This window comes from Mesoplodon mirus (genome assembly GCF_964341445.2).
Source record: "Mesoplodon mirus genome assembly, chromosome: 3".
Classification (NCBI taxonomy): Eukaryota; Metazoa; Chordata; class Mammalia; order Artiodactyla; family Ziphiidae; genus Mesoplodon; species Mesoplodon mirus.
The window spans coordinates 52,902,156-52,920,222 of NC_138978.1; the positions used below are offsets into that span (position 1 = coordinate 52,902,156).

General features: G+C 36.7%; 1 protein-coding gene across 1 annotated transcript in view; it reads right to left on the reverse strand.

The window, feature by feature from the left end:
- OMA1 (OMA1 zinc metallopeptidase) overlaps positions 1–18,067 on the reverse strand; it is an 81,247-nt gene that overhangs the window by 21,720 nt on the left and 41,460 nt on the right. Inside the window, exon 7 of the mRNA XM_082612656.1 lies at positions 6,230–6,379. Within this exon, the coding sequence (XP_082468782.1) occupies positions 6,230–6,379 (150 nt within the window). The remainder of the gene's footprint in view (positions 1–6,229; positions 6,380–18,067) is intronic.

Genomic DNA, 18,067 nt, shown 5'->3' on the forward strand with positions numbered 1-18,067 from the left:
AATCTCCCAGAGATCTCCATCTCAATACCAACACCCAGCTTCACTCAACGACCAGCAAGCTACAGTGCTGGACACCCTATGCCAAACAACGAGCAAGACAGGAACACAACCCCACCCATTAGCAGAGAGGCTGCCTAAAATCATAATAAGGCCACAGACACCCCAAAACACACCACCAGACGTGGTCCTGCCCACCAGAAAGACAAGATCCAGCCTCATCCACCAGAACACAGGCACTAGTCCCCTCCACCAGGAAGCCTACACAACCCACTGAACCAACTTTAGCCACTGGGGACAGACACCAAAAACAACGGGAACTACGAACCTGCAGCCTGCAAAAAGGAGACCCCAAACACAGTAAGATAAGCAAAATGAGAAGACAGAAAAACACACAGCAGATTAAGAAGCAAGATAAAAACCCACAAGACCTAACAAATGAAGAGGAAATAGGCAGTCTACCTGAAAAGGAATTCAGAATAATGATAGTAAAGATGACCCAAAATCTTGGAAATAGAATAGAGAAAATGCAAGAAACATTTAACAAGGACCTAGAAGAACTAAAGCGGAAACAAGCAACGATGAACAACACAATAAATGAAATTAAAAATACTCTAGAAGGGATCAATAGCAGAATAACTGAGGCAGAAGAACGGATAAGTGACCTGGAAGATAAAATAGTGGAAATAACTACTGCAGAGCAGAAAAAAGAAAAAAGAATGAAAAGAACTGCGGACAGTCTCAGAGACCTCTGGGACAACATTAAATGCACCGACATTTGAATTATAAGGGTCCCAGAAGAAGAAGAGAAAAAGAAAGGGACTGAGAAAATATTTGAAAAGATTATAGCTAAAAACTTCCCTAATATAGGAAAGGAAATAGTTAATTAAGTCCAGGAAGCACAGAGAGTTCCACACAGGATAAATCCAAGGATAAACATGCCAAGACACATATTAATCAAACTGTCAAAAATTAACTACAAAGAAAACATATTAAAAGCAGCAAGGGGAAAACAACAAATAACACACAAGGGAATCCCCATAAGTTAACAGCTGATCTTTCAGCAGAAACTCTGCATGCCAGAAGGGACTGGCAGGACATATTTAAAGTGATGAAGGAGAAAAACCTGCAACTAAGATTACTCTCCCCAGCAAGGATCTCATTCAGATTTGATAGAGAAATTAAAACCTTTACAGATAAGCAAAAACTGAGAGAGTTCAGCACCACCAAACCAGCTTTACAACAAATGCTAAAGGAACTTCTCTAGGCAAGAAACACAAGAGAAGGAAAAGACCTACAATAACAAACCCAAAACAATTAAGAAAATGGGGATAGGAACATACATATCGATAATTACCTTAAATGTAAATGGATTAAATGCTCCCACCAAAAGACACAGACTGGTTGAATGGATAAAAAACAAGACCCATATATATGCTGTCTACAAGAGACCCACTTCAGACCTAGGGACACATACAGACTGAAAGTGAGGGGATGGAAAAAGATATTCCATGCAGATGGAAATCAAAAGAAAGCTAGAGTAGCAATTCTCATATCAGACAAAATAGACTTTAAAATAAAGAGTATTACAAGAGACAAAAAAGGACACTACATAATGATCAAGGGATCGATCCAAGAAGAAGATACAACAATTGTCAATATTTATGCACCCAACACAGGAGCACCCCAATACATAAGGCAAATACTAACAGCCATAAAAGGGGAAATCGACAGTAACACATTCATAGTAGGGGACTTTAACACCCCACTAGCACCAATGGACAGATCATCCAAAATGAAAATAAATAAGGAAACACAAGCTTTAACATTAAACAAGATGAACTTAATTGATATTTATAGGACACTCCATCTAAAAACAACAGAATACACATTTTTCTCAAGTGCTCATGGAACATTCTCCAGGATAGATCATATCTTGGGTCACAAATCAAGCCTTGGTACATTTAAGAAAACTGAAATTGTATCAAGTATCTTTTCTGACCACAACGCTATAAGACTAGATATCAATTACAGGAAAAGATCTGTAAAAAATACAAACATATGGAGGCTAAACAATACACTACTTAATAACGAAGTGATCACTGAAGAAATCAAAGAGGAAATCAAAAAATACCTAGAAACAAATGACAATGGAGGCACAATGACCCAAAACCTATGGGATGCAGCAAAAGCAGTTCTAAGAAGGAAGTTTATAGCAATAAAATCCTACCTTAAGAAACAGGAAATATCTCAAATACACAACCTAAACTTGCACCTAAAGCAATTAGAGAAAGAAGAACAAAAAACCCCAAAGTTAGCAGAAGGAAACAAATCATAAAGATAGGATCAGAAATAAATGAAAAAGAAATGAGGGAAATGATAGCAAAGATCAATAAAACTAAAAGCTGGTTCTTTGAGAAGATAAACAAAATTGACAAACCATTAGCCAGACTCATCAAGAAAAAAAGGGAGAAGACTCAAATCAATAGAATTAGAAATGAAAAAGGAGAAGTAACAACTGACACTGCAGAAATACAAAAGATCAAGAGAGATTACTACACGCAACTCTATGCCAATAAAATGGACAACCGGGAAGAAATGGACAAATTCTTACAAATGCACAACCTGCCAAGACTGAACCAGGAAGAAATAGAAAATATAAACAGAGCAACCACAAGCACTGAAATTGAGAGTGTGATTAAAAATCTTCCGACCAAGCTTCCCTGGTGGCGCAGCGGTTGAGAGTCCGCCTACCGATGCAGGGGATATGAGTGCGTGCCCCGGTCCAGGAAGATCCCACATGCCGCAGAGTGGCTAGGCCCGTGAGCCATGGCGGCTGAGCCTGTGCATCCGGAGCCTGTGCTCCACAACGGGAGAGGCCACAACAGTGAGAGGCCCGCGTACCACAAAAAAAAAAAAAAAAAAAAAAAAAAAAACCAAAAAAAACAAAGAATACAAAAAAATACAAAAAGAAATACAAAAGATCATGAGAGATTACTACAGGCAACTCTATGCCAATAAAATGGAGAACCTGGAAGAAATGGACAAATTCTTAGAAATGCACAACCTGCCAAGACTGAATCAAGAAGAAATAGAAAATATGAACAGACCAATCACAAGCACTGAAATTGAAACTGTGATTAAAAATCTTCCAACAAACAAAAGCCCAGGACCAGATGGCTTCACAGGGGAATTCTATCAAACATTTAGAGAACAGCTAACACCTATCCTTCTCAAAGTCTTCCAAAATATAGCAGAGGGTGGAACACTCCCTCCCAAACTCATTCTATGAGGCCACCATCACCCTGATACCAAAAACAGACAAAGATGTCACAAAGAAAGAAAACTGCAGGCCAACATCACTGATGAACATAGATGCAAAAATCCTCAACAAAATACTAGCAAACGGAATCCAACAGCACATTAAAAGGATCATACACCATGATCAAGTGGGGTTTATTCCAGGAACGCAAGGATTCTTCAATATATGCAAATCAATCAACGTGATAAACAATATTAACAAATTGAAGGAGAAAAACCATATGATCATCTCAACAGATGCAGAGAAAGCTTTCAACAAAATTCAACACCCATTTATGATAAAAACGCTGCAGGAAGTAGGCAGAGAGGGAACTTTCCTCAACATAATAAAGGCCATATATGACAAACCCAAAGCCAACATCATCCTCAATGGTGAAAAACTGAATCCATTTCCACTAAGATCAGGAACAAGACAAGGTTGCCCACTCTCACCACTCTTATTCAACATAGTTTTGGAAGTTTCAGCCACAGCAATCAGAGAAGAAAAAGAAATAAAAGGAATCCAAATCGGAAAAGAAGAAGTAAAGCTGCCACTGGTTCCAGATGACATGATACTATACATAGAGAATCCTAAAGATGCTACCAGAAAACTACTACAGCTAATCTATGAATTTGGTAATGTAGCAGGATACAAAATTAATGCACAGAAATCTCTGGCATTCCTATACAATAGTGATGAAAAATCAGAAAATGAAATTAAGAAAACACTCCCATTTACCATTGCAACAAAAAGAATAAAATATCTAGGAATAAACCTACCTAAGGAGACAAAAGACCTGTATGCAGAAAATTATAAGACACTGATGAAAGAAATTAAAGATGATACAAATAGATGGAGAGATATACCATGCTCCTGGATTGGAAGAATCAATATTGTGAAAATGACTCTACTACCCAAAGCAATCTACAGATTCAATGCAATCCCTATCAAACTACCACTGCCATTTTTTACAGAACTAGAATAAAAAAATTCACAATTTGTATGGAAACACAAAAGACCCCGAATAGCCAAAGCAATCTTGAGAATGAAAAACGGAGCTGGAGGAATCAGGCTCCCTGACTTCAGACTATACTACAAAGCTACAGTAATGAAGACTGTATGGTACTGGCACAAAAACAGAAATATAGATCAATGGAACAGGACAGAAAGTCCAGAGATAAACCCACGCACATATGGTCACCTTATCTTTGATAAAGGAGGCAGGAATGTACAGTGGAGAAAGGACAGCCAGCCTCTTCAATAAGTGGTGCTGGGAAAACTGGATAGGGACATGTAAAAGTATGAGATTAGAACACTCCCTAACACCATACACAAAAATAAGCTCCAAATGGATTAAAGATCTAAATGTAAGGCCAGAAACAATCAAACTCTTAGAGGAAAACATAGGCAGAACACCCTATGACATAAATCACAGCAAGATCCTTTTTGACCCACCTCCTAGAGAAATGGAAATAAAAACAAAAATAAACAAATGGGACCTAATGAAACTTCAAAGCTTTTGCACAGCAAAGGAAACCATAAACAAGACCAAAAGACAACCCTCAGAATGGGAGAAAATACTTTCAAATGAAGCAACTGACAAAGGATTAATCTCCACAATTTACAAGCAGCTCATGCAGCTCAGTAACAAAAAAACAAACAACCCAATACAAAAATGGGCAGAAGACCTAAATAGAGATTTCCATTTAGATAGAAATACAGATATAAAGATTGCCAACAAACACATGAAAGAATGCTCAACATCATTAATCATTAGAGAAATGCAAATCAAAACTACAATGAGATATCATCTCACACCAGTCAGAATGGTCATCATGAAAAAATCTAGAAACAATAAATGCTGGAGAGGGTGTGGAGAAAAGGGAACCCTCTTGCACTGCTGGTGGGAATGTAAATTGATACAGCCACTATGGAAATCAGTATGGAGGTTCCTTAAAAAGCTACAAATGGAACTACCATGTGACCCAGAAATCCCACTACTGGGCACATACCCTGATAAAACCATAATTTAAAAAGAGTCATATACCAAAATGTTCATTGCAGCTCTATATACAATATCCAGGACATGGAAGCAAACTAAGTGTCCATCATCGGATGAATGGATAAAGAAGATGTGGCACATATATATATAATGGAATATTACTCAGCCATAAAAAGCAACAATACTGAGTTATTTGTAGTGAGGTGGATGGACCCAGAGTCTGTCATACAGAGTGAAGTAAGTCAGAAAGAGAAAAACAAATACCGTATGCTAACACATATATATGGAATCTAAAAAAAAAAAATGGTCATGAAGAACCTAGGGGCAAGATGGGAATAACTATGCAGACCTAATAGAGAGTGGACTTGAGGATACAGGGAGGGGGAAGGGTAAGCTGGGACAAAGTGAGAGAGTGGCATGGACATATATACACTACCAAACGTAAAATAGATAGCTAGTGGGAAGCAGGTGCATGGCACAGGGAGATCAGCTTGGTGGTTTGTGACCACCTAGAGGGGTGGGATAGGGAGGGTGGGAGGGAGGGAGATGCAAGAGGGAAGAGATATGGGAACATATGTATATGTATAACTGATTCAGTTTGTTATAAAGCAAAAACTAACACACCATTGTAAAGCAATTATACTCCAATAAAGATGTAAAAAAAAAAGAAGAAAAGTCAACTATACACACCAATTTATTCACTAAGACTTGCGGACTAGCAGGATTTTACTTTTCAGTCAAATCCTTTGAAAACTGACGGTAATCAAAATAGCTGATTATTTATTCTATCTTTTAAAAGAAATAACCAGAAAGCAAACTAATACAAAGGATTTTTTTTTCTAGTGCTCTTTTTCTAAGCACAAGAAGTAAAGTCTTAAAAATAAATGATACAGTAAAAATAATGTCTTGCCTTACGCAGTTTAGCTTACCTGAGGTATGAGTCTATCCAAGTGTTCGGCCCGATTTCCATGAGAAGGGTGTGTAGATAACCATTCTGGCAACTTGGGAAGACCATGGAGGCTTTCTGCAAATTCCATCTGTTGCCAAAACACTGAACTTGCTCTGACGTCCACACAAGCCTAAAATCAAAATTAATAAAAGCACAAAGTAAGCTTACTTATGAGGATATTATTTTAAATTTACCTTTATGTCATTACATGTTTTAAAAATATTTTCCATTATCATTTTAATAAAAGTAGAATACGCTCATTGCTTTAAAAAAAAAAAACTCAACCAATATGGTATTATAGAACTCAAAAAGAATCTTCCTCCCTTGCCCTTCACCCTACACAGCATTCAAAATAACCCCACTCCCAAAGATAACCCACTATTTTCATTCAGTATGATGCATATTAAGAACATGTATCAAGGGTAAAAATCTTCCACACGAATTTAAAAAATTTAGGTTTCATATAAAGATTTTAAAATCTAATCTGTTATTAAACTGTACTAAAGAAATTTTACTCTTCATCTATACCACTAGAATAATTAGGAAAAGACCTCAAATAAATATAAAGAAATGACAGTTTTGCCCATTTTTGAATCAGGGTTTTGTTGTTGTTGAGTTTAGAAGTTCTCTATATATTCAGATATTAATCCCTTATCATATATATGATTTGCAAATATTTCCTCCCATTCTGTGAGTTGTCTCTTTTTACTCTGTGGATGGTGTCTTTTGATACAATTTTTTTTTTCCATGAAGTCCAATTTGTCCATTTGTTCTTTGGTCAACTGCACCTTTGGAGTCACAGATAAGAAATCATTACCAAAACCAATGTTGTGAAGCTTCTGCCCTATGCTTTTTTCTAACAGTCTTATTGTTTTGGGTCTTACACTCAGGTCCTTAAAAAATTTTGAGTTAGTTTCTGTATATGGTGTTATGTAAGGGTCCAGATTCACTCTTTTGTATGTGGATATCCTGCTTTCCCAAGCACTATTTCCTGAAAAGACTGTCCTTTACCCATTATCCACCCTCAACAAAAAAATGATTTGACCATATGTGTGAGGGTTTATTTCTGGGTACCTATTCTATTCTATTAGTCTATATGCCTTTCATGCTAATACCACATTGTTTTGATTACTGCAAATTTGTAGTTAGTTTTGAAATCAGGACGTGTGAGCCTTCTAAGTTTTGTTCTTTGAAAAAGATTGTTTTGGTTATTCAGGTCCCTTAAGATTGCATATGAACTTTAGGATGGGTTTTGCTATTTCTGCAAAAAAGAAGTGATTGGAATTTTGATAGGGATTACATTGAATTTGTAGATTGGTTTAGGTACTGACACTTTAACAACATTAAGTTTACAATCCATAAACACAGGAAGTTGTTCCATTCATTTATGTCTTAAATTGTTTCAGAAATGTTTTTTAGTTTTCACCATACGAGCCTGTCACCTCCTTGGTTAATTCCCAAGTCTTTTATTCTTGTGGACGCTACTGTAAATGGAATTATTTTTGTAGTTTCCTTTTCAGATTGTTCACTGTTCATGTATAGAAATACAATTGATTTTTGTGTGCTGACTTTATATTCCGCTACTTTGCTAAATTCGTTTATTAGTTTAAACAACTTTTTTTGTAGAGTCTTTAGGATTTTCTACATACGTGATCATATCACCTCCAGAGATAATTTTACTTCTTCCTTTAAAATTTGGATGCTTTTTATTTCTTTTTCTTGCTGACTAGAAACTTCCAGTACTTTGTTGAATAGAAGTGAAAGTGCACATCCTTACCTCGTTCACTATCTTAAAGGAAAAGCTCTCAGTCTTTGCTGCTGTGGGCTTTTCATATATGGGTTTTATTGCAGTGATGGAGTTTCCTTCTTACCTCTATTTTGTTGCATGTTCCTTACCATGAAAGGGTGTTGAAGCATTTTGCCAAATGCTTTTTCTGTATCAATTAAGATAATCATGTGGCTTTTTTCCTTCATTTTGTTGATACAGCGTATCACTTTGATTAATTTTTATATGTTGAACCATTCTTGCATTCCAGGGATAAATCTCATTTGGCCATGGTGTATAATCCTTTTAATAGGCTGCTGAATTATATTTGCTAGTATTCTGTTGAGAGTTTTTACATCAATGTTCTTAAGGGATATTAGTCAGTAGGTTTCTTTTCTTGTAGTGTCTTTGTCTGGATTTGGTATTAGGATTATACTGGTTTCACAGAATGAGTTAGGAAGTGTTCCCTCCTCTTCAGTCTTATGGGAAAGTTTGAAAAGGACTGGTATTAATTCTTCTTTAAATGCTGGGTAGAATTCACCGGTGATGCTGTCAGATCCAGGACTTTGCTCTGCTGGAAGATTTTGATTACTTATTCTCAATCTAATTACTAGTCACCCTTACTACTGCTTTTACTGTGTCCTATAACTTTTGGTATATTATGTTTTCATTTTCATTCATCTCTAGTGTTTATTAACTTCCCTTGTGATTTCTTCTTTAAACTCATTGGTTGTTTAAAAGTATATTGTTTAGTGGAGGCTAAATAATATGCTACTAAACAACCAATGCATCACTGAAGAAATCAAAGAGGAAATAAAAAAATACCTGGAGACAAATGAAAATAAAAACACGAAGATCCGAAACCTATGAGGCACAGCAAAAGCAGCTCTAAAAGGAAAGTTTATAGTGATACACTCTTACCTCAGGAAACAAGAAAAGTCTCAAATAAATAACCTAAACTTACACCTAAAGAAACTAGAGAAAGAAGAATAAACAAAATCCAAAGTTAATGGAAAACTGATGAATTCATAAAAGTGCTAACAAAAGATCAAGATGAAAAAAAATTAATTACATGGGATTGAGTGAACTGATGAGGATGATTATAATTTTTGTGACTTTCTGTTTGGAAAAAAAAAAGAGACTGTCAAACGTTAAAATAAATAAATAAATAAATAAATAAATTTGAATTCTTAAAAAAAAAAAAACCAAAGTTAGTAGAAGGGAAGAAATCATAACCATCAGAGCAGAAATAAATAAAATAGAGACTAAAAAAAAAAAATAGAAAAGATCAATGAAACTAAGAACTGGTTCTTTGAAAAGATAAAATTGATAAACTTTTAGCCAGACTCATCAAGAAAAAAAGGGAGAGGACTCAAATCAATAAAATTACAAAGGAGAAAGGAGAAATTTACAACTGACACCGCAAAAATACAAGGGATCATAAGAGACTAGTACAAGCAACTATATGCCAATAAAATGGACAACCTGGAAGAAATGGACAAATTCTTGGAAAGGTACAACTTTCCAATAGTGAACCAGGAAGAATTAGAAAATATAAACAGACCAATCACAAGTAATGAAATTGAAACTGTAATTAAAGATCTTCCAACAAACAAAAGTGCAGGACCAGATGGCTTCACAGGTGAATTCTATGAAACATTTACAGAAGAGCTAACACCTATCCTCATATTCTTCCAAAAAACTGCAGAGGGAGGAGCACTCCCAAGCTCATTCTACGAGGCCACCATCACCCTGATACCAAAACCAAGGATATCACAAAGAAAGAAAATTACAGACCAATATCACTGATGAACATAGACACAAAAATCCTCAACAGAATACTAGCAAACTGAACCCAACAATTCATTAAAAGTATCATACACCATGATCAAGTGGAATTTATCCCAGGGATGCAAGGATTCTTCAATATATGCAAATCAATCAATGTGATACACCACATCAATAAATTGGAGAATAAAAACCATATGATCCCAACAGACACATGAAAGAATGCTCAACATCATTAATCATTAGAGAAATGCAAATCAAAACTACAATGAGATACCATCTCACACTGTTCAGAATGGCCATCATCAAAAAAATGTACAAACAATAAATGCTGGAGATGGTGTGGAGAAAAGGGAACCCTCTTGCACTCTTGGTGGGAATGTAAATTGATACAGCCACTATGGAGAACAGTATGGAGGTTCCTTAAAAAACTAAAAATAGAACTACCATATGACCCAGCAATCCCACTACTGGGCATATACCCTGAGAAAACCATAATTCAAAAAGAGGCATGTACCAAAATGTTCATTGCAGCTCTATTTACAATATCCAGGACATGGAAGCAACCGAGGTGTCCATCAACAGATGAATGGATAAAGAAGATGTGGCACATATATATAATGGAATATTACTCAGCCATAAAAAGGAACAAAACTGAGTTATTTGTAGTGAGGTGGATGGACCTAGAGACTGTCATGCAGAGTGAAGTAAGTCAGAAAGAGAAAAACAAATACCGTATGCTAACACATATATATGGAATCTAAAAAAAATGGTCATGAAGAACCTAGGGCAAGATGGGAATAACTATGCAGACCTAATAGAGAATGGACTTGAGGATACGGGGAGGGGGAAGGGTAAGCTGGGACAAAGTGAGAGAGTGGCATGGACATATATACACTACCAAACGTAAAATAGGTAGCTAGTGGGAAGCAGCCGCATAGCACAGGGAGATCAGCTCGGTGCTTTGTGACCACCTAGAGGGGTGGGATAAGGAGGGTGGGAGGGAGGGAGATGCAAGAGGGAAGAGATACGGGGACATATGTATATGTATAACTGATTCACTTTGTTATAAAGCAGAAACTAACAAACCATTGTAAAGCAATTATACTCCAATAAAGATGTTAAAAAAAAACCAAAACCCCATATAATCGTCTCAATAGATGCAGAAAATCTTTTGATAAAATTCACCCATTTATGATAAAAACTCTCCAGAAAGTGGGCATAGAGGGAACATACCTCAACATAATAAAGGCCATACATGACAAACCCACAGCTAACATTAGACTCAATGGTAAAAAGTTGAATGCATTTCCTCTAAGATCAGGAACAGGACACGGATGCCCATTCTTGCCCCTTTTATTCAACAGAGTTTTAGAAGTCCTAGCCATGGCAATCAGAGAAGAAAAAGAAATAAAAGGAATCCAAATTGGAAAAGAAGAAGTAAAACGGTCACTGTTTGCAGATGACATGATACTATACTTAGAAAATCCTAATTATGCCATCAGAAAACTACTAGAGCTCATCAATGAATTCAGTAAAGTTGTGGGATACAAGATTAATATATAGAAATTGGTTGCATTTCTATACACTAAAAATGAGCTATTAGAAAGAGAAATTAAGGAAACAATCCCATTTACCATCACAGCAAAAAGAATAAAATACCTAGGAATAAACCTACCTAAGGAGGCAAAAAACCTGTACTTGGAAACCTCTAAGACGCTGATATAAGTAACTGAAGATGACACAAACAGACGGAAAGATATACCTATTTTCTTGGATTGGAAGAATCAATGTTGTTAAAATGACAATACTATCCAAGGCAATCAACAGATTCCATGCAATCCCTATCAAATTACCAATGGCACTTTTCACAGAACTAGACAATTTTAAAATTTGTATAGAAACAAAAGAGCCCAAATAGCCAAAACAATCTTGAGAAGGAAGAACAGAGCTGGAGGAATCACACTTCCTGACTTCAAACTATACTACAAAGCTACAGGAATCAAAAACAGACATATAGATAAATGGAACAGGATAGAGAGCCCAGAAATAAATTCATGCATTTATGGTCAATTAACCTACGACAAAGGGGGCAAGAATATAAAATGGAGGAAAAACAATCTCTTCAATAAGTGGTGCTGGGAAAACTGGACAGCTACATGTAAAAGAATGAAATTAAAACATTCTCTAGGGGATTCCTGGTGGTCTAGTGGTTAGGGCTCGGCACTTTCACTGCCATGACCCAAGTGCAATCCCTGGTGGGGAAACTAAGATCCCGCAAGCCGAGTGGTGTGGTAAATGAAAAACAAACAAGCAAACAAGCCAAAAAAAAATCCCCATTCTCTAACACCATATACAAAAACTCAAAATGGATTAAAGACTTAAATGTAAGACCAGATACTATAAAACTCCTAGAGAAAAACATAGGCAGAACACTTTGACAGAAATCACAGCTATAGCTTTTTGGATCTGTGTCCTAAAGTAAATAAAAGCAAAAATAAACAAATGGGGCATAATTAAACTTAAAACCTTTTGCACAGCAAAGGAAACAACTGGCAAAACAAGACAATCTACTGAATGGGAGAAAATATTTGCAAATGATATGACTGATAAGGGATTAATATCCAACATATATAAACAGCTCATATAACTCGATATCAAAATATCAAACAAACTGATTAAAAAACGGGCAGAAGAACTGAGTGTATTTTTCCAAAGAGGAAATGTAGATGGCCAGCAAGCACATAAAGATACTCAACATCACTAATCATCAGGGAAATGCAAATCAAACCCACAATGAGTTATGACATCACACCTGTCAAAACAGCTATAATCAAAAAGAACACAAATAATAAATGTTGGTGGAGAAAAGGGAACCCTCCTACACTGTTGGTGGGAATGTAAATTGGTGTGGCCACTGTGGAAAACCTCTGCATGGCAGTTTCTCAAAAAACTAAATATAGAACTACCATATGACTCAGCAATTCCACTCCTGGGTATATATCTGAAAAAAAAAAACCCACTAATTCAAAAAGATACATGCACCCCAATGTTCAGAGCAGCATTATTTACAATTGCCAAGATAAGGAAACAACCTAAGTGTCCATCAACAGATGAATGGATAAAGAAGATGTGGTACATATATATAACGGAATACTACTCAGACATAAAAGTGATCGAAATAACGCCATTTGCAGCAACATAGAGGTAATTAGACATTATCATACTAAGTGAAGTAAGTCAGAAAGAGAAAGACAAATATCATATGATATCACTCATTGTGGAATATAAAATATGACACAGAGGAACCTATCTATGAAACAGAATCACAGATATAGAGAACAGACTGGTGGTTGACAAGGGGGAGGGGGTTGTGGGAGGAATGCAGTGGGAGGTTGGGGTTAGCTGATGCAAGCTTTTATATATAAAATGGATAACAACAAGGTCCTACTGTACAGCACAGAGAACTATTCTCAATATCCTATGATAAACCATAATGGAAAAGAACACAGAAAAAGAATGTATATATATATATGTTTAACTGAATCACTTTGCTGTACAGCAGTAATTAACACAACACTGTAAATCAACTACACTTTAATTTTAAAATAAGTAAATAAATAAATGCATTAGTCTCCTAATTACATAAAAAAAACAAGATTTGAAGTTACAAACCAAGGTTACAGTAATACTAACTTTTATACTAATAGTTGTTTTTTCCTTTAAATGTCTCTTAAATTACGTAGAAAACAAACAAAAAGTACAGTTACAAACCACTGTTACAATAATACTTTTACAACTGTCCATGTTTTTACCTTTATTAAGATCTTTATTTCTCCATACAGGTTTTGCTCTGTTTTGTTTTGTTTTGTTTTTTTGTTTGTTTTTTTGGCCATGCAGCATGTGGGATCTTAGTTCTCCAACCAGGGATCAAACCCGCGCCACCTGCCCTGGAAGTGTGGAATCTTAACCACTGGACCACCAAGGAAGTCCCTTCAGTCTATGAGTAACTATCTAGTATCCATTCATTTCACCTTGCAGGACTCTGTTGTACATTTCCTGCAGGGCAAGTCTAGTGGTCACAAACTCCCTCAACTTTTATTTAACTGGGAATGTTTTCATTTCTCCCTCATTTTTGAAGAACAGTTTTGCAGGATATAGGATTCTTGGTTCACAGGTATTTTTTCTTTTAGCACTTTAAACATACTGAGCCCTGTCTTCTGGTCTCCATAATTTCTGGTGAGAAATTTGCTGAAAATCTTATAAAGGATCCCTTGAATGTGATGATTTGCTTCTATCTTGCTGTTTTCAAGATCTGCTCTTTGTCTTTGCCTTTTTAAAGTTTGATTATAATGTACCTCAATGTGGGTCTCCCTGTTCATCTTCCTTGGAGTTCAATGAGCTACTTTGATGTTTATGTCTTTCTTCATTTTAGGTAAGTTTTCAGCCATTATTTCTTCAAATATTCTCTCTGCCCCTTTCTCTCTCTCTTCTCCTTCTGGGATTCCCACAAAGGGTATGTTGTCCACTTGATGGTTCCCACAAGTCCCTTAGGCTCTGTTTGCTTTTCTTCAATCTTCTTTCTTTCAGTTTCTCAGCCTTAATAATTTCTATTGTCTTATCTTCAAAGTTCACTGATTCTTCTGCCTGTTCCAATCTGCCTTTGAATCTGTCTTGTGAATTTTATATTTCCATTACTGTATTTTTCAGCTTCAGAATTCCTTGTTGGCTTCTTTATAGGTTTTCTATCTCTATATGGATATTTCCATTTTGCTGGTAATCACTTTCTTGACTTCCTCCACACCTTCCTTTAGTTCTTTGAGCATCTTTAGGACAATTATTTTAAAGTATTTGTCTAGTATACCTGCCATTAGGTTTTCTTAAGGGACAGTTTCTGTGGATCTATTATTTTATTTTGAATGGGCCATACTTTCCTGTTTCTTTGTATATCTTGTGCTTTTTGGAGAACACTGGACATTTGAATCTAATAATGTGGTAACTGGAAATCAGATTCTACCCCTTCCTTAGGGTTTGCTGGGCTTTTGTTGTTTTGTTACTGTTTCTTTGTTTGTTTTGCTGTAGGCTGTCACTGTGCTGGGGATCAGCCTGAGGTGTAAATTGAATGTCTTCTCAGGTTTTTTCTAGCATATGTGGTCACTTTCTAAATCTCCCCATGTATGTATTCGTTTTGAAATGCCCCAGTTTTCAGCGTCTGGCTCCCAAAAGAAAAAATAAAAAGGGAAAAAATGAAAGGGGGGAAGGGCACTGGACACTTAAATCCCCCGAAAGTCACTTCAGCCAGGAGGGGAAGGGCTTGCAATAATGGAGGGAGGTGCAACAATAATGGCTATCTACCTCTGCCACTGTGTGATTAAAAGCAGCATTCAGTGATCAGAGCACAGACCCCTGATATTTGGAGGACAGGGTCCTTTTTGGTCAGCTTCTCCCTAGGGAGGAAAAGAGTTAGACCACACTTCCAATGTTCCAACTTTTCCACGGCTGCCCGAAGACTGGCTTCTGTCTCACCTGACTCAGAGCACTAACAAGACCCAGCATACACTAGATGCCTGGTAACCAGTGAGAACCAAAATGACTGAGTGAACTAGCACACAAGCAGTCACCACAGCCCCTCCCCCCAGCTCAACACAGAGTGAGCAGGAAAAAAAAAAAAAAAGTCCCAGCTCCCAGCTTCTCCTTCTTGGCTCTCCTCCCTGGGGATAGGAGGTGAAACCCATATCTAATGTTCCAACATTTCTGGGAGCTGCCAGAGGGACTAGCAACTGTCACACCTATCTCAGAGCACTGACAGACTCTGGAATACTTTAGATGCCTGGGGAGCACTAAGACCAAAGACAGAGGTTTGGACTAGCCTGAATGTTTGAGAAGTTACCCAAAGTCTTCGGCTGGGCCGATTGGTAAGGATCTTCTCCTGTACGAGGCCAGTCTGTGAAGACTGGAAGAAGTGATAGTTTTTTCCACTGTGAAGATACCAATACAAAACATCAAGAAAGATGAAGAAACAGGGAAATAAGCCTCAAAAGAACAAGTTAAATCTCCAGAAACCAACACTAATGAAACAGATACATGATTTACCTGATAGAGAATTCAAACTGACCATCATAAAACTGCTCATCCAGATCAGGAGAAATGCATGAACTGCAATCAAGAGATAGAAAATATTAAAGAGTACCAAAGAGAAATCTTGGAGCTGAAGAACACTATAAATAACTGAAGAATTCACTAGAAGAGTTCAACATCAGACTATATCCAGAAAGGATCAGTGAACTCAAAGACAAGTCATTAGAAATCATCTAGTCAGAGAAGAGAACAAATAATAAAAGAGTGAAGAAAGCTTAAGGAATTTATGGGATATTATCCAGCAGCAGAACAATATATGCATTATAGGAGTCCCAGAAGGAGAGAGAGAGAAATGGGGCAGAAAGCTTATTTGAAAAAATAATAGCTGAAAATTTCCCACTTCTGGAGAAAAAAATAGATATCCAGATTCAGGAAGCCAAACACACTCTAGAAAAGATGAACTCCAAGAAATCAACACCTAGACACATTATATACCAATTTGTCAAAAGTCAAAGACAAAGAGATAAGTTTGAAAGCAGAAAGAGAAAGGTGAATCAATATGTAAAAGGGCACCCTATAAGACTGTCAGTGGCTTTATTCAGCACACATATTGCAGGCTAAAGGGAGTGGGGTTATATATTCAAAGTGCTGAAAGAAAAAAAATGCCAATGAAGAATACTATAGCAAAACTGTCCTTCAAAAATGAAGGATGGGGCTTCCCTGGTGGCGCAGTGGTTGAGAGTCCGCCTGCCAATGCGGGGGACATGGGTTCGTGCCCCGGTCCAGGAGGATCCCACATGCCACGGAGTGGCTGGGCCTGTGAGCCATGGCCACTGAGCCTGCGCATCTGGAGCCTGTGCTCCGCAACGGGAGAGGCCACAACAGTGAGGGGCCCGCATATCACACACACACAAAAAATGAAGGATGGGGCTTCCCTGGTGGTGCAGTGGTTGACTGAGAGTCCTCCTGCCGATGCAGGGGACGTGGGTTCGTGCCCCGGTCTGGGAACATCCCACATGCCACGGAGCGGCTAGGCCTGTCAGCCATGGCCGCTGAGCCTGCGCGTCCAGAGCCTGTGCTCCGCAACGGGAGAGGCCACAACAGTGAGAGGCCCGCATACTGCACAAAAAAAAAAAAAAAAAAAAAGAAGGATGAAGACTTTCTCAGACAAAAAAAGCTGAGGGAGTTCATCACCACTAGACCTGCCTTACAAGAAACACTAAAGAGAGTTCTTCAAGTTCAAGCAAAAGGACTATAAACAGTAATATGAAAGCAATGAAACTGTATAACTCACTGTAAAGGTAAATATATAGACAAATAAAGAATATTGTAATATTCTAATAGTAGTAGGTAAATCACTTTAATTCTTGAATAAAAGTCAGTAGTATTAAAAATAACTAAAAGAATATGTTAATGGATGTAAATATAAAAATATGTAAATTGTAACATCAATAACATAGTGTGTAGAGGAGAAAAAGTAAAATGTAGAGGTTTTGTACGCAAATGAAGTTAAGTTGTTATCAGCTTAAAATAGACTGTTACAACTAGAAGATGTTTTATGTAAGCCCTATCATGAAAACAAAGAAAATACCTGTGGAAAATATATAAAAGTAAAAGAGAAAGGATTCAAAGTATATCAATACAAAATATCAATGAAACATGAAGACTGCCAGGAAGGGAAAGGACAAAAGTTCTACAAGACAGACCGAAAACAACAAAATAGCAACAGAAAGTCTTTTCTTATCAGTAATTACTTTAAATGTAAATGCATTAAAGTCCTCACTCCAAAAATAAAGAATGAAAGAATGAAAAAACAAGATCCAAATATATGCTATCTACAAGAGACTCACTTTAGATATAAGGACACAGATAGGTTGAAAGTGAAGAGGAATACTAAGTGGGAAATTTATAGTAATAAACATCTACATTAAAAAACATCTCAAATAAGTAACCTAAGTTTACATCATAAGGAATTATGAAAAGAACAAACTAAGCCCAAAGTTAGCAGAAATTAGAATATAATAGAGATTATAATGGTAGAAATAAACAAAATAAAGAATAGAAAAGCAATAGAAAAAAAAAAAACAATGAACTAAGAGCTAACTGAATCAGTAATAAATAAATCTCACGACAAACAAAAGCACAGGACCAGATGGCTTCACTGGTGATTTCTACCAAACATTTAAA